General features: G+C 50.2%; 9 protein-coding genes across 9 annotated transcripts; 3 read left to right on the top strand and 6 right to left on the bottom strand.

The window, feature by feature from the left end:
* Positions 1-836: 836 nt before the first annotated feature.
* On the bottom strand, positions 837-2,204 carry BGZ61DRAFT_427345 (putative peptidase domain-containing protein; the record flags this gene model as incomplete). The annotated part of the gene is made up of 3 exons (XM_046243697.1): positions 1,400-2,204; positions 937-1,340; positions 837-878 (listed from the first exon to the last, which is right to left on the bottom strand). Exons 1-3 carry the CDS (start codon positions 1,812-1,814, stop codon positions 837-839), a joined length of 861 nt encoding a protein of 286 aa, XP_046100113.1. The 5' UTR covers positions 1,815-2,204.
* Positions 2,205-3,226: 1,022 nt separating this feature from the next.
* Positions 3,227-4,185, bottom strand: BGZ61DRAFT_458395 (uncharacterized protein). The gene has a single exon (XM_046246753.1). It carries the CDS (start codon positions 4,083-4,085, stop codon positions 3,420-3,422), a length of 666 nt encoding a protein of 221 aa, XP_046100112.1. The 5' UTR covers positions 4,086-4,185; the 3' UTR covers positions 3,227-3,419.
* A 1,418-nt stretch (positions 4,186-5,603) lies between these two features.
* On the top strand, positions 5,604-7,488 carry BGZ61DRAFT_555063 (heterokaryon incompatibility protein-domain-containing protein; the record flags this gene model as incomplete). Its single annotated transcript, XM_046255605.1, has 1 exon — positions 5,604-7,488. One exon carries the CDS (start codon positions 5,604-5,606, stop codon positions 7,389-7,391), a length of 1,788 nt encoding a protein of 595 aa, XP_046100111.1. The 3' UTR covers positions 7,392-7,488.
* A 142-nt stretch (positions 7,489-7,630) lies between these two features.
* BGZ61DRAFT_360887 (zinc carboxypeptidase) lies at positions 7,631-9,078 on the bottom strand (the record flags this gene model as incomplete). Its single annotated transcript, XM_046241213.1, has 4 exons — positions 7,631-8,223; positions 8,278-8,392; positions 8,447-8,686; positions 8,752-9,078. The coding sequence occupies 4 exons, from the start codon at positions 9,076-9,078 to the stop codon at positions 7,631-7,633; spliced, it is 1,275 nt and encodes a 424-aa protein (XP_046100110.1).
* Positions 9,079-9,786: 708 nt separating this feature from the next.
* On the bottom strand, positions 9,787-11,743 carry BGZ61DRAFT_555057 (uncharacterized protein; the record flags this gene model as incomplete). Its single annotated transcript, XM_046255604.1, has 2 exons — positions 9,787-11,425; positions 11,739-11,743. 2 exons carry the CDS (start codon positions 11,741-11,743, stop codon positions 9,838-9,840), a joined length of 1,593 nt encoding a protein of 530 aa, XP_046100109.1. The 3' UTR covers positions 9,787-9,837.
* A 524-nt stretch (positions 11,744-12,267) lies between these two features.
* Positions 12,268-13,833, bottom strand: BGZ61DRAFT_361232 (major facilitator superfamily transporter; the record flags this gene model as incomplete). The annotated part of the gene is made up of 2 exons (XM_046241249.1): positions 12,268-13,390; positions 13,466-13,833. The coding sequence occupies 2 exons, from the start codon at positions 13,831-13,833 to the stop codon at positions 12,268-12,270; spliced, it is 1,491 nt and encodes a 496-aa protein (XP_046100108.1).
* Positions 13,834-15,482: 1,649 nt separating this feature from the next.
* On the bottom strand, positions 15,483-17,875 carry BGZ61DRAFT_458391 (heterokaryon incompatibility protein-domain-containing protein). Its single transcript, XM_046246752.1, has one exon. The coding sequence runs from the start codon at positions 17,712-17,714 to the stop codon at positions 15,516-15,518; it is 2,199 nt and encodes a 732-aa protein (XP_046100107.1). The 5' UTR covers positions 17,715-17,875; the 3' UTR covers positions 15,483-15,515.
* A 709-nt stretch (positions 17,876-18,584) lies between these two features.
* On the top strand, positions 18,585-19,605 carry BGZ61DRAFT_100244 (uncharacterized protein). The gene is made up of 2 exons (XM_046236818.1): positions 18,585-19,337; positions 19,398-19,605. The coding sequence occupies exons 1-2, from the start codon at positions 18,926-18,928 to the stop codon at positions 19,475-19,477; spliced, it is 492 nt and encodes a 163-aa protein (XP_046100106.1). The 5' UTR covers positions 18,585-18,925; the 3' UTR covers positions 19,478-19,605.
* Positions 19,606-21,643: 2,038 nt separating this feature from the next.
* BGZ61DRAFT_497068 (aspartic peptidase domain-containing protein) lies at positions 21,644-24,033 on the top strand (the record flags this gene model as incomplete). Its single annotated transcript, XM_046251094.1, has 5 exons — positions 21,644-22,082; positions 22,138-22,332; positions 22,382-22,481; positions 22,529-22,857; positions 22,913-24,033. 5 exons carry the CDS (start codon positions 21,644-21,646, stop codon positions 24,031-24,033), a joined length of 2,184 nt encoding a protein of 727 aa, XP_046100105.1.
* Positions 24,034-24,481: the final 448 nt, after the last annotated feature.

Here is a 24,481-nt window from a genome sequence, read left to right as displayed (position 1 = left end):
GCGAGTCGTAATCGTACGTACATGAGCATGGAGCCGTCGCTGCCCAGTGCCCAATAACGCCCGAACAACGCGCCCTCGCTGGTTCCACCCGCTTGGTGACGTGTGATTTATGTCATTGTGTCTCGCAGCGCTGTCTTGCATTTGCTGGACTCGCGGAGCTAGGCTAGGAGCGGGCGCTGTGCATCGGCGTGCTGTTGTCCGTGTCTCGGCGTTATGTACAGCGATGTTTTGGGCATCACCTAGCGTTACAGTGCTTTTTTGGTAGGTCTGCTGGAGTCACCATCAGAGAGTAGACAGCGATAAGATCATGATATGAAATGAACCGCAATCACAGCGAGAGCCATATCTGATCCTCAATAATATTAAAGAGATTGCTGTTCGCGCGCTGGAACAGGTCGTTTCGCTTAACATTCCGCTTCCTAACTTACCTAGCATCCACATTCAAAGGGGACATTCTAGCGAAAGTGATGCCCCCAGTATGGAACTAACATAATTAGTAAATAAAATACAGAAAGTTTTGGGAGGTGAACACAGAAAGAATAGGCCTTATGAAAATAGTATTTCCTAAAATGTTGCACTATACGAATTGTAAATGATTATCTCAAGCATCAGAGCATGTACTTGCGTGAGTTGGGAACACCGATGCTCTTAAAATAGAGGTACTCCGTAGAGGTTATAGATTTCCCTGACCCCGCACTATTAAATCCCAAACATTGTTAGATCATTTTCGAATATTATTTGCATTCCGTACATCATTCGCGGGCATTTGGGAGAGACATTTCCGGAGAGGAAAGAGGTTGTATTAAGCTAATCAGCGAATACGCTAAAGAGTATATTTAAGAGCAGTGGACGGCACCATCGGAATGGGTGTGGCATTCCTAAATTCCTAGGTTAGTTGCATGTCTTCAGGGTAATCTCATGGTTATTTAAACTCACAGTGGCAGCCTCAGTGGTGGTCGCAGCCTTGTCGTCACTGGTCTCCGTCGCCTCAACCTCGCCAGTGCAGCCAACGCCAGGAGCAGCGATGTCGTAGGCGTAGACGTCAATGGCAAAGTACTGAAGCGTGTCGCTGTCGATGGCGCTCTTGGAAGGGTCGGTCTTGGCAAGCTCGATGGCCTCAGGGTAGTCCTCGGCGAAGTGGTCGACGATGGACTCGCTGATCTTGGGGACGTGCAGCACGCGGTGCATCAGGTCGGTGGCCCAGAAGGTGTTGAGCTTGGACTGAGCAACGGTGTAGCCGAGACCGCAGACGGAAGAGAGAGGGCGGCGGATCTCAAAGGAGAGGGGGCAGATGACGGTCTCTAAGGTGGCGTTGTCGCCTCGCCAGTGGCCAGCCCAGGCTATGACGTTGGTTAGTATGCGACTTTGCGTGTTTGTTATACAATCAAGGGCTACTAACCATCTTGCGTAGCGCAGTTCTCATCAGGGTCGTCGCATCGGAAGATGACGCCAGTCTTGTCAGCGTTGATGATACGATCATACCAACCAATAGGACCAGAAGTCGAGCCGTTGCCAAAGTACTTGGTGACAAACTCTGAGTCGGAGCCGAACCGCAGGAGATGCTCCTTGGCATGCTGGGCCAGCTGGACAGCCTCGTCCAGTCCGTCCGCAAGCTGGTGGCGGAGCGTGGAGTTGCAGGACTGGTGGATGGTGTATCCCTTGGTCCAACCCTCAGACCAATCGTAGATGGTGGGCGTGTCGGATGCCTTGGAGGCCGACTCGGTCTTGGTGGCGGTCGTCTCGCGTCCGAAGATGGGAGAGGCGACGGCGCCGCTGACGAGCAGGAGGGCCACGGTGGAGGACTGGAACATCATCTTGAAGTTGTCGGGCTGCTTGAAGCTGGGAGAGGCTTGTGGGAGCGGATTGAGGCTGAGTGAAGCTGCTTGGGAGGATGATCTGGTTCATGCAGGAGCGGTTCCCGGGTCTTTATAGAGAGCTGGCGCACGTCGTGACCTCATGGCGTCGATCGCACCCAGGGCCGTGGTAAGGATTTGGCTGCAGAGAGCGCATGAGGCCGTCGGATAGCTCGTCAGCTAACCAATCTTCGGCGTCTTTCCCTTGGCTCGTCCAGCATTCTCGTCAGCACATGGGCTGTTGGAAGCGACTCGGTGGGGGTTGGTTGCTGAGGAGTCGCATGCAGCTCTCTACGGAGCGGAGCCGGCGACTCGGCGATGCGTTCCCGGCGGCATCACCGAACATTGGACAAATGATGATGCTGTAAAATTCTACGCCTCAGCCAGATGTTGGTCAATCCAAGTGTCAAAGGATGCGCCATCCGGGTTCTCGGTTCCACCAGCCAAGAAACCATCAGGGTGTTTCCCCTCTTAAGAACCGGCCATGGCTGTTCACAACTCCACTATATTGCGGGAATGCCGTCCATTTGCAGTTAACTCTCACTGAGAAATATGCTTAATCAATAAGCCTACAGTCATGGTGTGAGGGGCGGATGAACCCCCACTGAGCTGTTGGCCAGATATCCAGACTAGTTTATTGGCCTCACACCTTGCTGGTCTCTCGTAACGAGACCAGCCATCGGAATACTTCTCACCGACCACCACACAGCGGGGACGCATGGAAAAAGACCTGCGCGATTTACTTCCCGTTCTCGTAATTGCAACCACGATTCGATCCAGTTTCCTTTGACCGAGTAAACATGGCCTTGTTTTCCATGACTCATCGCTATTCAGTCTGGTGGTCTGGGTCCACATGCTGCTGTAGTGTAATGACCCTGACGGCCGAGCTCGGAACCAACTACTCTGTGCATAACACTTCCAACAACCAACAAGAAGCTCCCCGCTAAACAAACAAGCATGAGTGAGGTTTCTGACCACAGCCGAGGATGACAAGTCTCTTCTGATGGGCATGCTCCTGGATGAATAATCGCTACCCCATCACAACTACACGGCCTTGCTACATTGTTCTTCATCGCGGTAATTTGTACACTCGTTTACTCTTTATTTAATTCACTTAAATTCATTTCGGACACTCCAGCGGACCCTGCCTTGTTTAGTGTAGGGTTACTTGATTCATCAACAGGCCAGCTCTAAAACCCGGATGGCCGCGACCTTGAGCCTAAGTAAATGGTGCAAGCTGGAACCCACTGTGGTGGATCAGTGAAGTCCAAGACCCAAGCCTACTGAGTACTAACGAAGCGTGTATCTTCATATTCGCATTCTTGAAAGTATCGTGTCTGGGAATCCAACAACACGAGTCACTGAGTAAGCTCTCCTCTCTTCTCTCGATACATCCTTTATCTGTGCGTGGATCGGTAAATCGCAACTCGGATAGAAATTTATTCATTAGATCTGGACTTCCTCCTAGTACGTGTTGGAATCGGCAGATTTGAGGGAACAAAATGATATGTTACAAAGCACAAGTCCTCTGTCGACAACATCTTGCTCAAGCAATACACAAAGCCATTATGCCTTACCCATGTTGAAATGATAGCTACCACCTCCAGGGGCATTGATGTTGTTACTGCCATTAAAAACAGCCCCGCCTTGAGTGTTGTACTGGTGGCCAGTGCCATTAGCAGCAACAGACTGGCTTGCATAGTTGTTCCCCGTGCTGTCGAGCTCAGAGACCTCCAATGACGATTCCACACTTTCCAGTTTCTCGAGAGCGTTTTCGATAGCCTTCAAATCATCTTGTGTTACCAACTCAAACACCTGGACCTGGGCTAGCTTCTTTAAACCCTTTAATATGTCCTTCATGAGGCTCTCAACCCCAAGTGCTTTGACCCTTCCCAGAGCCTTGTAATAGGCGTGACGAACCCTTGCCCATTCTCCTGCATGTTGATCTGCTTCGAATTCTGTCTTCACCACGTCGATGACGCTCTTCAATTCCTTGATCTTGTCCTCGCAGGGTTTGATACCGTTCAAGATTGCCTGGGACTGCTCGTCAAGCAGATTTCGTTTCCGAAGCCTCTCCTTCATGCCGAAAAATATGCCTTCCACAATGGGGAGGCTTCTCTTGACTTCCTCGAAGGCTTTAGGAAGATTGGCGGTGTTGTCGATAGTTTTATATTTTGTCGTGATATCTCCGATGATTGAGATCATGGAAGCAATGATGCTGAGAGGATCCATGCTTGTGAAGGCAGGCTGAGTGTCTAGTGATTCGGTGAAAGGAGGATTGTGATAGTGCACCAGCTTGTACGATGGCGGTTCAACGTATTATGAAAGGGGCTGTGAAGAGGGAATAAATTTAGGCAGCAGAAGTGATGCGCGGTTTATTTTTCACATAAAATGATGGCTCATATTGTGGCTTGCATATCGGGCCAGTTTGCTACAGCTGAAACTGAATTGGCAAATGAGCAAGTTGCTCCTCGTAGGCCGGTTAACCGTTACTGGTGGACTGGTGTGCCGTTGTGAGACCTGCATGGGCGCTTCAATAGTGAGGTGCGCTAGGCGATCGGCCCAACCAATCATTTGGCGACGCATCATCGGCTCTCGATTCACGCTTGGCCCAATATGCAGTACCATAACACTCCGTAGACCTTGTTGTTCTGCGACTGATGTGAACGAACTAAGCAATCAAACCAGCCATTTACAATTATGCTCCTTATTTCAGCCGTCGAACTGGAAGAAGCTGCTTTAGAGGATGCGAACTAGCCCAGCTGATAGCAGTCTTACATGCAATGAGCCAGAATTGAGCTCCCTCACGCCATTACACTCGAATGTACCTCGAGGCTTGTTATGAGTCGCACAACCCATCCTAGTTAGCGTTTCTCATGTTTCTCACTTAACATGACGGTGACCATTGCGAGTGAATCGACAAGCTCTCGAGCTCGGGCTCGTCCCGTTTCGTCGCTGCTGCTATTCGAGATTTTGTTAAGTGGCATTAATGTCTTCGGTCCGTGTGGTTGTGTATTCGATTTCAGGACTTCGACAGAGAAGAGAGGAAGAACGCAAAATGTTACGGAGAACTGGGCGACTTGGCTGGTTAAAATGCGGCCTTTTCGACCGGCTATTGGCCTTATCGTGTTGGTTGTGTTCCTGTGTTGGTTCTACTCCCAGCCTTTTGCAAGTCGATTAACAGCAAAACTGTTGAGCGATTACGACACCATTCCCATATCGCTTCAGTCAAAAAAAGCTAGTCTGCAACGAAGAGAGCTTCACTTACTATCTTCCTCTTCTGATTGTCCCACTGCAGGAGAAAAGGGGCTCCTAGAAACATGCATGTGCTAATTTATGCATAGTCAGGGAGTAAGACGGAGTGATTAATAGTCAACCCAACATTCATAAAGTCTACATTGGGTAAAATTAATATTTAGGGTGTGTCTTAAGACAATTTAATTACACCAGGTCAATGATCTAAAGATGTCACCAGCATAGGGTGGGGGGTTCATATTTCGGCACTGCTTTCAACCAATCCACCCATTTACATTTTATGACGAAGAATAAAGTATTCAATCTTCCCACTACTCCCAGACCTTAGGCAAGATGACATTTAATGGTGAGGAAAGGCCCACAACATTGCTGACACCGTCGAGCAGCGTCACGTGATCGAAGAGACTACCTGGACGCCGTCAGCAATCTCACCGAGTTGAAATCTCGTAAGACTCCAGTAACGACAGAATAGATCTCGCGAAGAAAAAACAGGAGATGGACTCCCAAATCGATTACAAGGGCCTTGATGTGGGAGAGAACCAGATTCGTCTGATCGAGCTACACCCTCGAGCCGCAAACACTCCCGCAACGCCAAACGATGCTCTGCGCTGTGAATTGAATCCACACGATCGTGGCGACACATGTCCTTCATATCTTGCCTTGTCCTACGCCTGGCAGCATGATGGCCACAGGCAATCGGTCATCATAAACAACAAAACCTACCTGATCAGCGAAACTGTCGAACAGGCACTCAGACAGTTGCGCCATCGGCGAAACACAGTCTACGTGTGGGTCGACCAGATCTGCATCAACCAAGACGACAAGGAGGAGAAAAACTATCAAGTCCAGCAAATGCGTCACATTTATAGCGAGGCTGAAGAAGTCATTGCTTGGCTTGGCATGCCGTTTCCCAATTCCAGAATTCTTTTCGGATTCTTGCAGCAAATTGGAGCCGCAGTCTTGAAAGAGAAATGGAAGGCCCTAACGACTGCGCTTGATGCTGTCGATTTGGCCGCAATGAAAGCAGCATACAGGAGCCTCTGCCAAAGACCGTACTGGAAACGCCTGTGGATCATGCAGGAATTCAGCGTCGCCAGTCGGGTTCGAGTTGTCTGTGGGAGCTCATCTATCGACGTGAAGAGCATGGATGCAGCTTTCATGGTGGAAGGACTCTTCCAACAGAAGTCTTGGGAGAGCATTCCGGGATCCAACGCTATCCTTAATACCATCACAGATATATACAACCCAGCAGAGGCAAGCTTTCTCAACAACGTTATCACAAGGCGTCAACGATATGATCCGGAATCCCTAGGCGCCAATGGCGAAAAAGACCACCTATTCAGAGTTTTAGCCACCTGCCTCGCTTTGGAAGTCGATTACAACTGGCCTCTTGCCTCTGATCCCCGAGATCGAGTTTTCTCGCTCTTCTATCTCGCCTCTGACTTTGAAGTCTTTGGCGCGAGTTTCATCGACTACCTCAAGTCTCCTGAGCAAGTTTACTATGACACAACTGTGGCACTTCTAAACCAAGGACATGTCGATATCTTTGCATATTGTCAGTTCCCAAAGGCCCTGTCCTTACCATCTTGGGTTGTCGACTGGAACATGCAGATTCGTAATCCCTGTGTTAGAGCACCTTGGTGCAGGTTCAACGCATCTGGTGCCGCATCCAGAGCAAGTATATCCCATCCGCAGCCTGGCTACTTGACAGTTCTGGGGGCATCGGTTGACACAATCACGGCTTTTGGTGATATATGGAACCCAGATTGGTTAAAGCCTTTGGATCGGAAGGCAGCCCTCGCTTTTGTCGACAACATCCTGCAACTATGCAAGAGATCACCACGAACGCGTTTAAATGAAGAAATCCTTGACGCGATCAGAATTGCTGTAGTAGACGGCGAAGGGTGTTCCGGTTTGGATATTGAAGAGGATTACGGTGTATTTCTCGGCCAGTTCATGGGGGCGTTTGAAGGACTGAAAGCAGCGGAAGCGAGCCAAGATGGGGACGAAGAGGGCCAAGCTGACAGTTGGTACGAAGCCGTCCTGCTTGCTCTGCACTCGCGCAGGCCATTCATTACTTCGACTGGATATGTCGGTTTATGTCCGAGCCATGTCGCAGTTGGCGATGTGGTGTGCATATTCTACGGTGCAAAAGCGCCCTATGTCATACGACCAGGTAAATATGAGACCTTTACGCTTGTTGGAGAGGCATTTGTGCAGGGGATCATGTACGGCGAATTTCTCAAAGCGAAGCCTGCGAGCCAAACATTTACATTAGTGTAAAGTTCAACATTCTCCAGGAAGCAGACAGGTGATAAAGACGGACTTCAGCATGCTATTTGGTGAAAGGAGGCGATAGTATCTTCATAGTTACAACTAGGAATCAAGTTTGAACATCGGCCAGGGAGATTACTGGCGACAAAGGTGCCAAAACACGTTCACAACAAGTTCAAAACTCCCTCTTTGCATGACTACAGAAGCTTTCGAAGCCCACCCAAGTCCTAGGACTCCTCCACACTCAGCTAAATAGCCGCGAACAAGGTCTTCAATCCCTCCCACTGTTCCCGAGCCGTAGTCAAAATGAGATTGGCCGGGAGAACAAAACCACCGGCGCCACTGGAAGCAGGACGGAGTTCGATGGTCCACGCGTATGTCGCGCCAGAGACTCCAGTCAGGTAATCGGGCGCAGATCCAGTTGTGGCGTACAAGGTGCTGCAGCTGGGTCCAGTCGTGTAGCGAGCGCCGCTGTACTGGGAAATGCGGTTGGCCACCTGGTTCGCTGCCGATAATTGCTGGTTGATGTTGGCGGGATATTGGTTGCAGTTGTAGCCATAACCTTGTAAGATGTACTGTCCGTAGCTGTGCCAGTCGACAAATAGCTTGATGCCATTCGTAGCGATTTGCCTTGTGAAGCTGACAAGGCTCGTGATCTCAGGAGTATCACCGGCTGCCAAGCCCTTGTAGTCCTCAGCGCAAGGGTTTGTAGACGCGCCGCCACTGACACTCCATTGGAAGGGCCAGTTTCTGTTGTTATCAGTGCCTATGCAAGAGCTGCTAGACCGAGGCTGACGGTTCTTGCGCCAGAGTCTGTCGGTCGATTGAGTGTAAACAAATCCTGGAGTTGTTAGTGAGTCAGTCGTTTATTCATTTAGGGTTAAGCGATGCCTACCATCTGGGTTGACGAATGGAATGAAGTAGAAATCATAGCTGTCCACAATTGCCTTGATTTGAGAATCGTTGGTGAGGTAGCCGTTGATAAGTTGCCATGCCTGGTACTCTTCGACCTATTGTGGCGCGTTAGTGCGTCCTAAAGAAATCAGAAAGACAAGAAAACTGACTGGAGCTGCAATCCACTCGCGAGCATGGACGGTCGCATGGAAGTAGACCGCAGGCTTCTTGCCTTTGCCACTTGCGCCCCAGAAGTGAATGCCGTAAATATCACGACCCTGGTATGACTTTCCGGCGACAAAGATTTCCGAGTTCGCCGGGAAGGCTGCATTGAGATCGTTGAAGAAGAGGCGGTGATCCGCGTAGCTATGGTAAGAGTTGAACCACGTAAGGGCAGGCAGAGCAGGTGCCTGTCGTTTGGCAGTTGACGACTCGCTAACTGCGGTAAACTGTGAGAATTGGATCAAATAAAGACGCTTGCAATTGGCTTACCACTGTAGTAGTCCTCGAAGGCGCTCTCCTCGGCAAACTCGGCTCCCAGGTCCTCACTGATGACAGTAGATTCGAGACCAAGGGCTTCGAACTCTGACAAGGAATCAGGCGCAATGGCGACATCAAAATGGTCGTCGGCCTCGTGAACACTCAGAGCAACGAATTCCAGATCGGAAAGCTTTTCTCGAATCGGCTCGCCATCCTCTGTTGTGGCGATGCTGAAAGCCTTGTATCCATCATAGGATACACGCTGTTCCGCCGTGGCCAACGCCAAGACGGCAGAAAAGGTGACTGCCAATTTAAAGTGCATTGTCGTCCTTGTGGTGACAGGATAAATTGCCGCTTCTCGTGCAGTCTGATAAAAGAACGAAATGCCAGAGAGAGCAGAAACACGGTCTCTTTAATAGATTCAGACTCACTCCATTATTTTATGCCTCATTGGGAAGGTCGTAGATTGATTACTAGAATCATGCCAAAAAGTGAGGTCGGTTAAGCAAGAACGCTTTGCCAAGCCCATAACTAACCTTTATAGTCTCTGATATGGCCATCACTTCACGCACCCGCAGGTACCTTTGAAAAAGCTAATGGCGAGTGTCGAGGTCTGGATGCGGTACCTCCCTGATTTAGTCTAAGACCTGCCTATTGCGAACACGGATGTGACCCCAATGTTCGGCTCGGCATACGAATTAAGGTACGCGGCTCGGCCCTTAGCGCGTACATATGAACTCCGCAAGCAGCTTCTAGAATTGGAAAACCCCCGTCGTGATCTGGACCTTGATGATTCGTCGATTGGATCAAATATTGGGCAGGCTAGTGGCACAGATCGACAGACCTGGAAGACCCTTGGTATGGTTAATTCTAACCTTTTTACCTTAGCAAACTAGATGTCGACAATTATGAGACTATCGCGCAAAACTCGGCAATTTTGAGCCTAGTTTCCATGGGGAAGTTGGGAAGAGGCACGCCATCTGGAAAATGCTTGCATGCTAGACACTAACAAAAATACTATCAAATTCGACACCAACCTCTCTCATACATAATAATAAGAAACATTACTGAAAACTCTAGATCACGGCCAGTTCGCTTCGGGGTGATTGCTCGTACTTTCCCTCAGTTGCCTTCTCTTCTCCCTTGCCTCCCAGTACGTTTCCAACCATTGGTCCGTATGTCCCTTTAATGGCTCAGTCGCATCATCCACAAGGCTACCATTAGCCCAGGCAAAAAGATCCTTGATGTACGCGGGCTCGGCTCCGTCTACAGCCAAGCTGTGGAATCCACGTCCTCGTCCAGTGCTGGCAACCCGTTTCTCGTAATCCTCCCTCATTGACTCCCGACTTGGCAATCTCGTCTTCCCTGAGAATGCTCGAGCCAGTGCTTGCGCTTGGAAGTCAAACAGGGAAAATGTTGCCGTGTAGTAAGGAACTCCGATAAATGCCAAAGATGGATCCTCAATGTAAAAGATGTCCTTGTGCAAGTGATGTACCATGTTTCCTTCCGACGTCACGAGAACCCCAGGTGTCACTGAGTCGATATGAAGGTCATCTGCGTGATACTGTCGCAAGAAAGGATATGAGGTCAAATAGCCCGTTGCCAAGACCACGTAATCAATATCCTTGATAACTTGGCCATCGTTCAAGACAATACTGCCTCGGATGGGAGCTGCCGGGTCTAGTTCAGTGGCTTTCGTAGTCTTGGGGTCAAGTTCAAATCTTTCAATGCCCCCCAGGTGTTCAATCGATGGAGGTAACATGGACTTTGGCAAGTCAAACTCGCCGCCTCTCGTGCTCTGCAGCACCCTCTTCGCGACTGCGGTTGACTCACGACACACATCCATTGCTGATGCGCCGCCACCAATAACGAGGACCGTTTTGTCTCGGTATGCTTCAGGATGACGATACTCTTTGGTGTGAATAATGCGGTCGCCATAAAGAGCCTTCCACTCAGCCAGCCCAGGAGTGTCAGGGATTCGGGGCAAGTTGTAGTGGCCAGATGCGACAACGAGCGCATCGAATTGCCAAGTCCTTTCCAAAAGCCGCGGGCTCCCGTTCCCTTTGAGTAATGTCGCTGTTCTGAGGATCCATTGACCACCGTCATCCGACTTCTTCGCGTCATCAACACGGGTGTGGAAGATGGTCACATCGTCAACGCCATGCTCAGCACTGAGACCCTGGAGGTAGCTTTCAATCTGATCGTGTCCAGTGATATCTTCCGTTCCTTGTGGCCAGGGTCCAAGGCTGCTATACAACAAACTTGTCGGTACGTTGTTCCTTAACCCAGCGTAGGCTGGACCGGGAGGTGAAAAGGCAATCCGCAGTGCCTCAGAATCATCGCTGTTGAGTGGGTGAACGTGGTTCCCGTTTTGAGAAGCTGCGGGCACTTTTGCCGGCAAAAATTGACCAGCCTTGGATACCTCGTAATCGCCGGCGGAAGGTGACACACTCGGATAGGTCGGGCTGTTGGGCGCTTTTGAATCGTAGTGCCAAACTCCAGACGTAAGTCCAGATCGTTCAAAGACAGTCACATCGATGCCGTTCTTCAGCAAATACGCTGCTGTTGTGATTCCGCTAACTCCAGCACCAATGACTGCCACTTTGGTATGCGGGCCGAACTTGTCAAGCCCGGGCACGGCCGGCGACGTGCCATTAGTCTGAGCGGGACTCATTGAAGTGGATTGTGCGCGCTTATCTATCGAGGGGGGAAAGTGAAGCTCCAAATGAGTCGTGGGCGTTCAATTTACTGTAAGAATTTGAGATTATGCCTCTCGTCCTAAAGCGAGGGATCGAGCGAGATATAATGAGGGAAAGTGAGCAACTGCAGATGTTGTAATCTAACACCATATCTTACGACCCCAAAGTCCTCCCGCTCGGCTCCGAGTGCGTTGTTTCCGGTTTTCACACATAATGAACTCGTCCGATTTGTAAAGTGTACGCCAGGTCGGCCAGAAAGGGCGTCAGCTAGTGCTTCGAGCACGTCATCCCGAGGATTATGTCACAAAGCTCTCGGCCCGTAAATGTGCCCACAGATGCATACTGACGCCTTATATATTGTGAATGGTGTAAAATTATGTCAACTGATCATTCTCTTGTGATGGGGTCCATGTGGTTCTCTATGAAGTAAGTACGTGACAACTTTGCGACAATCGATAGTAGGGGACAAATTCGCGATCCTTTGATGCAACACCACTTGGTGTAATGAACTCCAGAAATCACTCTTTGGGAATAAATGAATTGATTTAATTCGATCTCATTTTTTAAACACATAATCTTGACCAGTCATCCTGCCGGATGACTGTTGGACGTGAACCCCAATCGAGCAATCACTACGCATCACCTCTCAGGAAGTCCACGATATTCATCAAATTAATCGTGCACTTTCGTAAAAATATAAGATTCACAAATTTCATCCCGCTTATTGAATGCTGCGTGGAACATTCCATTTTAGGGTTCCAGCAAGCAAGATTCATGCAACTGACTCAATGACAAGATATCCAAGCCCTACATCAGATCTCCCCCACAGCAGAGGCAGCTCGCTTTGCCACCAACTCATTTCTGTGCAGAACCCGAATAACAAGCGCTGTTGCAGCCATCGCAATCGCAAATGCCACCATAGTAGGATAACCCTTCGGATATCGTGGCGCCTCGACGGTTTTCCAAATAAGTAGAGGCAGCCAGGCCTGGAAGACATAGGCCATCTCGTTCATCGATCCAACCACAAGAGCGCGTTCTTCGTTGTCATCCTTGCAAATCTCATGCGCCCAAGCAAAGGTCAGTCCGCTAATGCCGCCACCCAATCCGATCAGGATGAAGCAAGCCCATTTCCACCCATCAGGGATGTTCCAGACCGACAGACTGGCGTAAAGGACAGTGAGCATTGTTCCCGAGAAGACAATCGGTTGCCACCTTCCACCCTTAAAGATTGTATCCGAACTCCAAGCATAAATAAGCGTGGTGACGAGGCCGACCGCCGACGTGATGGTTGGATAGGTATTGTAGTCAGAAACACTATATCCCTTTCCTTTTAGCCATAGCTGAAACCCGGGCTGGGATAACGCTCCGCATCCATTGTTGAAGAATATGTAAAGCATGGTAAGAAGATAAATATGCCAGCTGGAAAAGATCTTCTTGATCTTTGCGAGGGTGTACGGGGAGCGGTTTGCTCGACCTTCTAGCTCCATTCGCCTTTTCGCTATTGCAATATCGTCCTTCGTCAGATACCAAGCTCGGGTGATTTCAGGTAGGTCCGGGAAAAAGAAGAACCCGGCCATGGCGATAGGAAGTGAGATGACGCAGTCGATAATAAATAACCACTGCCACCCTTTAAAGCCATGCACTCCGTCCAGATGATAGACCGAAGCCATCAGATAGCCAGAAAGCATAGAGCCAACCGATCCACTAGCGTGGAAGATGCACGACCGCTTCGCAAGCTCATCCTTTCGATACCATGAGCCAATAATATACTGCATTCCGGGATAGAAGGTACTCTCAGCAAGTCCGATGAAGAAGCGGAGAGCATATATTTGGTTGACGTTGTTGCAGTTGGCCATCACAATGGTAAGGACGGACCAGGTTACCTCGCAAGCCGGAATCCATAGCGATGGACGGATTCTCGTCAGCAACATGTTGCTATCATCACAATCAGTTTTGAATCCCAGACGGCTAGAGTATTAATTAGTCGAAGTAAGGTCAACAATCACTCACCTAGGAATTTCTCCGAGGACGTAGCCAATCGTCCACATCGTGTGCATATAGTTGAGCTCATTCCCCTCCATGTGAAGATCCTCCTTCATTCCAGATACGTAGGCGTTATTAATATTGACCTGATTCAGGCTCTTGATAAAATATCCCAGACAGGCAAATGTAAGGATTACTGAATCGAGCTTGAACAGAAAGTGGCGTTCTGCTTTGGGCTTGTCGAGAGTATCCCAGACGTATGACTTCCACGTCTTTTGCGGCAAGTCCTCTTCGAGGCTGCTGTCAGTTTCATGGCCTCTGGAACCAGCAGCCTCACTGACGGACCTGGAAGACGCATTGTCTAGCAGTGGGGTTTTGTCGTCTGGAGTCGACATTGTGATGAACGGATCCTCCACAGGTATATAGCCGTTTGTCATGATACCGGGAGAGATGGGCAATACGTCAAGATACGTTCAAGGCAACAATAAGACAACGACTCTCTAAAACTTATAAGTATGTGGCGAGAAGCCTTTCGGAGCGTGGTAGTCAGAGTAGGCCTCGCCTTCGCGTTAAGGGATGACGTGACCGCGACGTTGCATTTGCATCCCACTCGAGGGAGTGAGCACAGATCCTATATGGAATCCATTTAGGGATGAGATTGCCAGTTTAAAGACATTTCCCGTAATAGATAGGTGAGAGGTGCCAAGTAGTCAGGGTCTCATTCGTCATGGACAACCCATCATTTTGCCAGTGTGCTCACTTTGCTTGAAAGTCGCGTTTTCCCCGCCTGTCTCAACACGTCAGAATAGCTGTAATGTGTGTGGGGGCGGACGGAGTCGTTGGTAGGACTTGCTCTATGTCCGATTTTCTGTGGTTGCAGCCGCAGCACGCAATTATCGGCCGTGTTTGTGTCCGCCAAAATCGTGGGGCAGCGGTTCTAAGACCCGGATTTCCGGGGTTTGGGGTTGCGCACAATTATCCCACCGCATCGCGTCATTGTTAACCCCATCAGAAATCTGAGTATCGGGCTTTTAGTGTGGGATAACGCCTTCAATCCTGGTTCTCTCCAGGCAAGTGAATTGCGCTTTCCAATACCGCATCAGCTCATTGGATCGATTGCGGATCTGTTCGGTGGAATTTGTACCATGAAGGGTGCCAGACGACGCATGAAAAGCTTATATCCGGACTGTGAGTGCAACACTAGGTCAACAGCGTGTGCTGACGACATAATACGAGCCCGCATCAACGTTCCAATCCTGCTTCAGGATGTATCTCCGAAGCTCGCACCCTGAGATATTGATTAGAGATTAAGAAGGTATACGCAGCATCCTCAGTGCCCTGTACACGAGGTCATTTCAGAGCTGTCACAATATCCCAAGATCCAGATGCCCTCCGCCCCAAATCTACATCGAGACCAAGGATGCTACGACAGGAATCCGGCCCCACCATCCGCGCCAAGTCCGAACGGGGGTGTGGAGTTACCACCAGTATGGCGGCGCGTTGGCTGCATGTGGCGACGAGACCTTCCACATGGACTGTAAACTCATTGATACCTGGGTACTGCCGCGCGAGCCAGGTTAGTTGTAGACATAATTACCGTTCACTGAATATCGCAGTGGATAGATATGGTCACACGTCGATCTGAGTTGCCTAGGGAATATTGTCGAACAGGCCGCTCAAGGAGCAGGCCAGTATTATGCCCTTAAACGACAATATAGCTTACCGCATATGTCACATTTATAATGGAACCCTTGCAGCATCAGAACTTCTAAGCTCAGTTTAATGTTTTGAAGACATTAAATCCCTGACACGAAGGCTCTCTATGGCGACTGCATTATTCACACCAAACTTGACCAAAGACTAGCGTCATCTGCACAGACGTCGCTCTGAAGGACACTTCGTTTGTTCCTCTCTTCGTTCCTCAAGGCAATAGTGCAACACCCATATCAATTCCCATATTAGAAGCCGTAAAGTTATAATGCTTACCGTAAGGCTTAGTCTATATTCATTAACCTCGGTTATACCATAATACTGAAGCAACAAGTTGATCATAATTCAATAATTTCTATACTTAAAGCTAGACTAGAATAACACTCTGAACCTCTCGCTCGCCCCTCTCAAGCTCATCAATGGCCTTTCCAAACATGTATCCATCAACATAAGCTTCGCCAACATATTTGTACTCTAGACCGTCTCTGCGTAATACGATCGGCAATGGAGCCCCTAATGGCACGTAAATTTCGTCATCCTCGTGAGCGCTACCGGACACCAACGCAAATAGTCCCGAATCGCTAATGCAAAACCGTCGGCTAACCATACCCCGGCCAAGTTCGTCTAGGATCCAAGGATCAGCGTCGTCATCTCGCTCAAAAAATGGACGTTCACCCGCAAGAACGTCCAGTCGGCGATCAATAGCAAGTCCGCGAAGCCACGAGTGTTGGTAGTACTTAATTGTACCATAAACCCGTTTCATCCATTGTCGGTCGGTGAGTAGATTTGCCCGAGACTGCTTTGTGCGAAATAGACGGCAAAATGCCAGGTGGGCTGACTCTTGAAAATCATATTTCTCAATCACCATCGAGCACCATTGGAGAAATGTCATCACCACTGTTGTGAGTGAGAATATTGGCGGAAGTGAAATCCCACGACTGCTGATATAATCGATGTGTATCATGAGTGTTTTAAGTTTCCGCTGTCTGTCAATAAATGACACACTAGCGTCCGTATCCTTTGAGGCTTTAAAGTGGTCCCACACGATAATGGACTGCATGAGTCTTGAATCGCTGAAGTCGGGAAGCCAAGTTGGCAAGCCTTTATCTTGGTGTGCGGACATGCAGCAAGCAAAAACAGGGCGGCATATAACTTGAAGGCTTTTTGTTGTCTTGATAATATGCTCTACAGCATTGGTATAGACTCTTCGCGTTGATAAGTTGTAATCCGGCAAGATTTGGCTCCGCTCATTGTCACTCAAAAGCCCCAGGATGCCGTATACCTTGTCTCGTGGGTCGTTGCAGAGATGTTCGCTGGTTGCTTGAATTGCATCTCGGAGGCCGTACTTGCGGTTTTCGTCATATCGTGATTCTCTTGGACGCATCATTAACAGACTACACCTGAGTTGTTCTTTTCGTTTTGTTATTTGGTCGCTTCCGAATATCCATTCCACAGTTTCTCTATGGCGTGCGAGAATCTCTGACGCAGCAGTCAAAGTTGATAATGGCAACTTGACTGAGCCACAGTACATGTCCACATGACGTGCGTTGAATATCTCCTGGACAATCCAGAGTCGATACCAGTAATCTCGTTCCATGAACTCTCCGAGAGCGACGAAATGGTCCTTCCATTTGTGCGACATGATGATCCCTCTGCAATGGCTTGTATCCTTCGTGTCTGCTTTCACGAGCTCTAGTATCAAGTCGATGGCGAGGTGGCTGTTGTCATAGTCGGGACCAAGCCATGCAACCACGGAAGTCGCCTCTGCATATATTTCTGTCATTCTTTGGACTTGGTGGCTTCGTTCGGTTGAATCCTTCTGGTTGATACAAACAGCATCGGCCCAGACAATAATAACAGCATCGTCAGACCGCAATCGATTTAAAATCTGCCAGAGGCTAAGAGTTATGGGGAAATCGTGGCCATCCAGCATTATGGAGCGGGTATCCTCCAGGTCACCCCAAGCGTAGCTGATGGCGACATACTCTGGTGGCGCACTTAGCGACACGTGGGAGAGTTCGCACTCCATCCAGGACGTCTTCTGCGGCAAGATACGCAACAGTCGGATTTCCCTCCGCTGTGCATCGAGTTGTCTGTATTGGTACTTCGTGTCGCCGAGCTGCTTGATCTCAGGGCTAGGGGAGCGGTCGATTCTCTGGAGATAGGATAGCGCTGGTTGAAAGGAGTAGTCCCACGTAATGCGGGGACGGTACAAAAAAGATAGCGGATTTTTCGGTCTGGGCGGAGCCATGTATACAATCTCAGAGCTGAGATGTTGATGCGGAGGCAGTGGGGAGGGAGATGAATAAGGGATAGACGACGAGCTACAGACGTCATCGTCTACCTCTGCGGGCTCCAGGAGGCAGCCTCCCGCGGACGAAAGACTTGAACTAGAGCTGGATCTGGTCAAACTGGAAGAGGTAGGGTTGGCGGAGCTTCTTGAGGAGGTAAGATACGTTGAAGAGCTCCCATCGAACGCTCTCCGCTCCGAAGTCGCGGCGTGGAGTGCGTCGCCCGCCCGCCCGTCGCTCAACCACCTGGATGGACCGTCTGGAGAGCGCGGCATCGTCGAGGACTTGGGTATTCTTAACCAGAAGGCGAAATTAGCCGGAAAGGGCCCCGGATTCTACCGAAGGCTCATCTCAGAAAGCGAGGTTAAGGACGAGCGTGAGCCCTGTGTTTAAAAACAAAGCTGTAGCAGAGCGAGAGGATTGAGGCTGAGGCGAGTGTGCCTTATCATGTACAGCCACGACGAGGCAAAACCCGTCACAATTCGCACCCACTGGGTTGAAGAAGACATTCTACCCCGCACTCATGGGCGAGTTTTATTGGTCGGTAAGCTTGCACAAGAGGCTTAGGTGAGGTAAGGCAATGTAAGGCGTTGGTATGCAAAGTCAAGTGGTGGGGGGAAGTTGAAGTCGGCCAGCAAGTCTACAGTGAGACACCACCATGGATTCCGCTGGACCGAAATATTCAGGTCAATGCAATTCAATGTACAGCAACCCCATATAATTAAAATTAAAATATCGCTCTCAATCAACCGAATAGATTGAAATTTATCATATTTCCCCCCCCTCAGTTCATTAAATATTGGTATTATTTTCTTAAGATTTTCTGTTGTGTTTTTAAATTACCTACAGGGTGGTACTGTACATATGCCATTGCCGCCCAAACCCTTATTAGGCAGCCCAGCGTTGTATGAAGTACTGGGGCGGCCAATTACATTCTGCATGTCCACGAATATGGCGTAAATCTAGGTGATTTACAGTAGAAAGTGGGACGACCTCTTACAGTCTTTCTCGATTAATGGTGCTATTATGTAACTCTACGTGGGATGAGCTGGTTTGTTGGCTTAGATGAAAGCCTCAGGCGTATGTTATCGCCCTAAATACCCCAGATCCATTTACCTCATCGTACCTAGATTCGAGAGACCAACCACGTATCCAACCCAACTGAGTACCTTGTAACGGATCGCACACGGCCCGCCATCCATACGGTCGTGATATGTCGGATTTCCTCGTCGCGTGCGTCTTTATAAAGCCCAGCCAGAAAAGCCGCACTTCTGTCGCGCTCGTCACGCTCAAAGGCCGCACCGAAGTCCTCGCACTCCCAAAATGGCTGCCGCGGTGCCTGGACTTGCTACACACGGCTTTGCAAGCGAGGCATGGAACGCACCTGACGTAAAGGAAAACATTGAGCCAGCCCACGATTGGATGGTGAACAAGTCGTGGACGGCCCAGGCGGACTTTGGACCTGAGATATAGCCAGTATCGACGAATGCAATACTTTGAGGATCCGTCGCAGCTTGAGGGGAGGAGATTTCTCGTGGACCTGTTGTTCAAGGAGCAAGTGTTTCTTCGGGAAATATTCGATGCGTCTGCCGAATCAGCGCCGGTGCTTCCCGCGGGAAGCTTAAGCAGGATCGCAGCTATAACTGCAACGCAAGTAGCAGGAGCGGCCATATACCCTGATATATCTAGTCGGTCCCTGCAACCAGATCGTCCTCAGGCTCTGAATTTCGTATGTGGCTGGGATGCACATACCGCCACCTTGATCATTATATTTCCCACGGTGCTGAGCATCGTGGTCGGTATTGCTTGGCCAACGCGCGCAGTTCTCAAGTATGGGGCCGACGTGCAGACAAGCGTTCAGACGGGGGTTAGTGTGGCGAGTTATATTGTTACTGCAGGCAAGTCCGAACAAACCTGTATCAACCCGACTTCTAATAGCTAATCTTTCCGCAATATAGGAGCCTTACTCATTGCACTGGCAACCTGGTATGACTCGGTCACGACTCACGAAGAGCTGAAGGAAGAAAAGGGTGAATGATGGCTGTGTATGGGGTATCCTACTGACGCTCCTGGGGGGACAGTGTTACATAAACGCCGCTCATTGATCCGGCAAAGAGATCAGCGCACATGTTAAAATAGAACTGAAAATAGGCTCTGGGTTGTAAGTGGAAATATTAGAGCTGGTCTGACCAGAGCGTCAAGGTCTTGAATCTTTTAATTTGACGGCTTACGCTGGTAGACACATACTGAAGAACTATTACTCACACCCAGGAAAACTTAGGCATATTGCAAAGGATGGTTGGCGTGAGTGTGTCGGCACATGGCGGGTATTATGATGAAAGGATAATTCTATGTTACGGTCTGGGCTTGAGCGCATTCTCACTCATAATATATTCTGACGTGAGACTGAATCGCCTACGCGTGATAATTGGGGCTGTTTGATGTTACGCTGAACGTTGAACAGCCCCTATCCAGGCTTTTGCTGTCCGCTACTTTGCATTTGGAGCAATCTTATACGTTGACCACTCTCGGACAGGAACGTTTCCGAACTCACAATTTCGCATTTACACCTGCATCTGCCTCGGAGGAGCAATCCAACGTTTGCGACATAGACTACAGGTAAACATCGGGGAGTGCAATGGTTCGGGCTGAACCGAGCCGAAGCGAAAAAAGGGGCCGGGCCCATGTGGCCGCACTTATTGTAATTACGGGCCATCGCAAATAACGGATGTGATAGGGTACCTATTTATTAATGAACAGGCAGGCTTGACAGCTAAGAGCCTGAGCCTCGGCACTTACTTTGGGCCTTTCATTCACAGCATGGCTATTGTATACTTAAAAACGCACAGGAGAGCGAGTAGCCGTTTTGGGCATGGATGCTTACTCAGGCGTGAAGAAGAGGGTGTGGTGATGTCCGTGGATCTAGGCTCCCGCTCGAATGACCGTGCCATCTCCGCGATTTACTCCAGATACACTTCGAGTGGCGTGCCTGTGCATCGGAGTAATATTCCTTTTCATGTCGTAGGGCTCCAGGGGATCCCCTCGCTGGGCCATGCTATTGGTAGCTTAATAACCGCCTCCTTGGCCTTGCATGGCCCTCCTGCAACAGTCGTGCGCCACGGGTAGCGCACCCTCAGCTTGACTGGACGCCGCATCCAGGGGCTACGGGCAGTAATAGACCCGTTCTTCACGCTGTTTGAGCAAAAAGGCCAAGTGCTTACTCCCGATGCCGTAGGGCAAACACTTTGCGGCGTAGTTGGTTGCATAGAGTCATGTCTTGCGAGTCGGGTGTGGTTGATCTCCACAAGTGACAGTTTAACCGCCAGACAGAGGACCGTAGCACTTAGTTGCATGAGATAATGTCACCAGTCTGCCAATACGAAGTACATATCCACAGCAGAAGAAACCGTCTCAGTATCAAGCCTCGCGCTAAGGCCTAGAACAACAAGATGCAAGCCACTACAAACTTGGCGTTTCACCGGAGGTATTCTTCACTATGTACAGGGCTGAGAACATCTCCACACGCCGGCTGGGCTAGTGTCACCTAGCTGCCTGGCCTCCTCCCTCTTCAAGCAAGGCCCCAAATGTTGCATTTGATGCTTATGCTCCATGACTGGTCCCCGCGAAAAAGACTACTTCGACTTGTTGATTGATCACGAGCACGGCAGTTCCATGTGACTGATGTAGGACTTTTCAGAGCCCCAATAACTCCCAATATTGCTCATTGCGGTGAGCGGCGAGGCTTTTCGGCGTTGACTCGTCAAGTTGGACAAGGCGAGTCAGGGACTCAGCCGCACGACTCTAGCCAGGCACCGTCAAGTCCTAGTCAGGCCGGATGAACTCCAAACCGGCCCTCATTTCTACCATGCATGATTATGGTGGCCAGTGACCTACTCCCACCAGCGCCTGGTCCTTGGCTGCCAAGACCTGCAGTGCAAGGCGACAGGGTCTAATAATTAAGCATAGCTGGAGCGAGGCGTTGGACAGGGGCTGGTGAGGAGATGGCTCAATCCGATGGCCGTGGTACGCTCGCCAACTTACTACTTGGAGATTTGTATAGAAATAGCAAAGTCCCGCGTCCCAGCTGCTGGGCTTTTCTCTCGATGTTGCCTCTCTTTCAACCTCCGACTACCCACGATCTTTACTTGCCCTTTTCTTTTGACCCACCGGTCACTCTTTAAGCCGGTTTACGATAACCACAAACATGTGGTCTGCACTTTTGTCCCTCGCGGCTGTGCCCGCTCTGGCACAGGCCTTTGGCATCCCTGATGACAACCGCATGGTCCAGGAACCGGGCCTGCTCCGATTCCCTCTCGCAGTCTCCGAGGGCGCTCCCATCGTCAAGAACATCACCAAGCGGCAGAGCGACATCTCTCTGGAGAGCCAGCAGACTGGCTGGTTCTACACCATCGATCTCGTGATGGGTACTCCTGGGCAGACGGTCAAGGTCAACTTCGACACAGGATCCGCTGAGCTTTGGGTCAATGCTCAATGCGAGACCTCCTCCGACCCTGAGTTCTGTGCGACCTTTCCCCGGTTTACCGGCAGCAGCACACTGGTGGACCTGCAGTCTCAGAGCACCATTACATATGGCTCAGGATCCGTTGATATTGAATATGCCTACGACTTCGTCTCGATCGGAGGTGAGTGTTACTGCCTTGAACCATCAACAAAGACTAATGCCAGTCCTCTTGAAAGGTGCCAGGATCAGCCAGCAGATTTTTGGAGTTGGAACCGCCAGCGAGATTCTCACTGTTGGAATCATGGGTGCCGGCCCTGATCTCTACGGTTGGGAAGCCCCGTACCCTCTGCCGATCGACAACCTGTTCACGCAGGGCTTCATCAACCACCGAGCCTTTAGTCTCGACATGAGATCCATTGAGAGCAGCCGAGGTAAGATGTGAGGTGAGTCTATTGCCTATAATTACTAACATGCCTGCAGGTTCTGTCATCTACGGTGGCCTCGACACCAAGAAGTACTCCGGACATCTGGAAGCGCGCCCTATTATCCCGGCCTCCTCGTCTCCTGACCAGCTCACTCGGCATGTGCTCTCAATCTGCCACTCAAACGCTGCTAACCCCTCTTTAGCTACTGGATCTACGTCGACGGCATTGCTCTCACCCAAGCCGATGGCACCAAGGACACCCTCTCCACCCAGCCTCTAGGCGTGCTCCTCGACAGCGGCTACACGGTCAGCGCTTTGCCCAGCTCCATCTTCAACGTCCTTCTAGATAAGTTCCCTACTGTCCAGCCCATCCCTGGCTCCACTCTTTACGAGGTTGACTGCAGTGTTGGCGAGTTGGACGGCACTGTGGACTTCACCTTTGGCGAGACCGTCATCAAAGTCCCCTACAACGACTTCATCTGGAAGCAGCCTCAGTACGATATTTGCGTTCTCGGTGCCTTCCTCGATGACGGCGAGTCTTGACATTCCCTGATCTTAATACAACCAAATAGCTAATGCATCGACAGAGTTCCCCGTCCTTGGAGATTCTTTCCTCCGTGCTGCCTATGTCGTTTACGACTGGGACAACCGAGTGATCCATCTTGCGAACAACGAGGACTGCGGTTCCAACCTTGTTGCTTTTGGAACTGGTGTTGATGCCATTCCCGACATTGTCGGCGAGTGTGGCGGCACCCAGGAAACCACCACGTCTGAGATGCCCACTTCTACTTCTACCACTGAGGTTGAGACCACGACCGAGAGCACGACCGAGAGCGCAACTGAGAGCACCACTGAAGCAACGACGACAGCTGAGAGCACCACCGCTCCCGAGACTGACAGCACAGCCGCGGCGGATACCACCACTATTGGCCCCGCTGACAGCACTACTACTCTGTCCTTCTCTACTACTCACTACTACAACACTTCTTCCATTGCCACCTCGACCAAGTACACTGATAGCCACACCACTGACGTGTACTCGACTGATAGCCACACCACGTCTCTTAAGACCCTGACGTCGACCATCACCGCCACTAACATCTACACCATTACGTCCTGCGCTCCTACTATCACCAACTGCCCCGTTGGCTCCGTGACTACTGAGGTTGTCACCTCGTACACCACCTACTGCCCGGGCGAGGAGACCAAGCCCAAGCCCACCAAGGCACCTGTTACTAGCCTGACGTCGACTTACACGTCGACTCGCACTTACACTGTGACGGACTGCCACGGCAAGGGAAGCTGCACCAAGGCAGCCCTGACCACCGAGGTCTACACCTCCACAACAATGGTGTGCCCTCAGACCACTGCTACCTACACGCTCCACCAGACCATCAGGTGCCCATACGGCCAGGATGACTGCATGACTGGCTCAACCAAGACCATCGACCACGTCTTCACCATCTACCCCGTCACTGAGTATCCCGTTCCCACTCCGGTGCCTGGCTGCTCAAGCTGTGTTCCTCTGGCCAACAACGCCACTGCCAGTTACAAGCCCACCTACCACGCGAGTGATAAGGTTCCCTCCTACACGGCGCCTGTCTCCGAACCCACTGAGACAATCTCGGTTGTCACCGGTGCTGCCGCTTGGAATGCTCCTGGAATGGTCGCCGTGGCTATGGGTGTTCTTCTTGCCGCCGTCATCTAAGTTGGGTGTTCGCCTTCTCGTAAATATATGTAGAGGACCTTGGATTCTCGAGGATGGACTGATGGGACCTAATTCCTCTTTCCCTGCCTTGTTGTCTAGATTCTCGTACTTTAGCCTTCGTTCATAATTGTAATTAATATCACGATAAAGCAAGACTAATTGAGTAGTTCCGTTTATTACATCAGTTCCATGTATCAAGCATACTCCAGGAATGACTCGCATCTCCCAACCTGAGCCTTAGCCCGTTGATCGTCAATACGACTCATTCGTAGTGACCATGCCACGAGCGTGGGGTACGGTCACACATGGGGCAAGCTATACAAACAATGCAAAAAGAAGGTCTAAAAAGTTGTATCTAAAGAAAATGTCTGAACAAAGAATGTTGTCTAAAGAAAAAGCCAGAGATAAATCCAAATAAGTCCAAACAAAATCATCTGATCGAAAGACA

This window comes from Ilyonectria robusta, assembly GCF_021365365.1.
Source record: "Ilyonectria robusta strain PMI_751 chromosome Unknown BGZ61scaffold_20, whole genome shotgun sequence".
Classification (NCBI taxonomy): domain Eukaryota; kingdom Fungi; phylum Ascomycota; class Sordariomycetes; order Hypocreales; family Nectriaceae; genus Ilyonectria; species Ilyonectria robusta.
The sequence above is the reverse complement of the archived record's forward strand: the minus strand, read 5'-3'. Positions and strand labels throughout refer to the sequence as shown.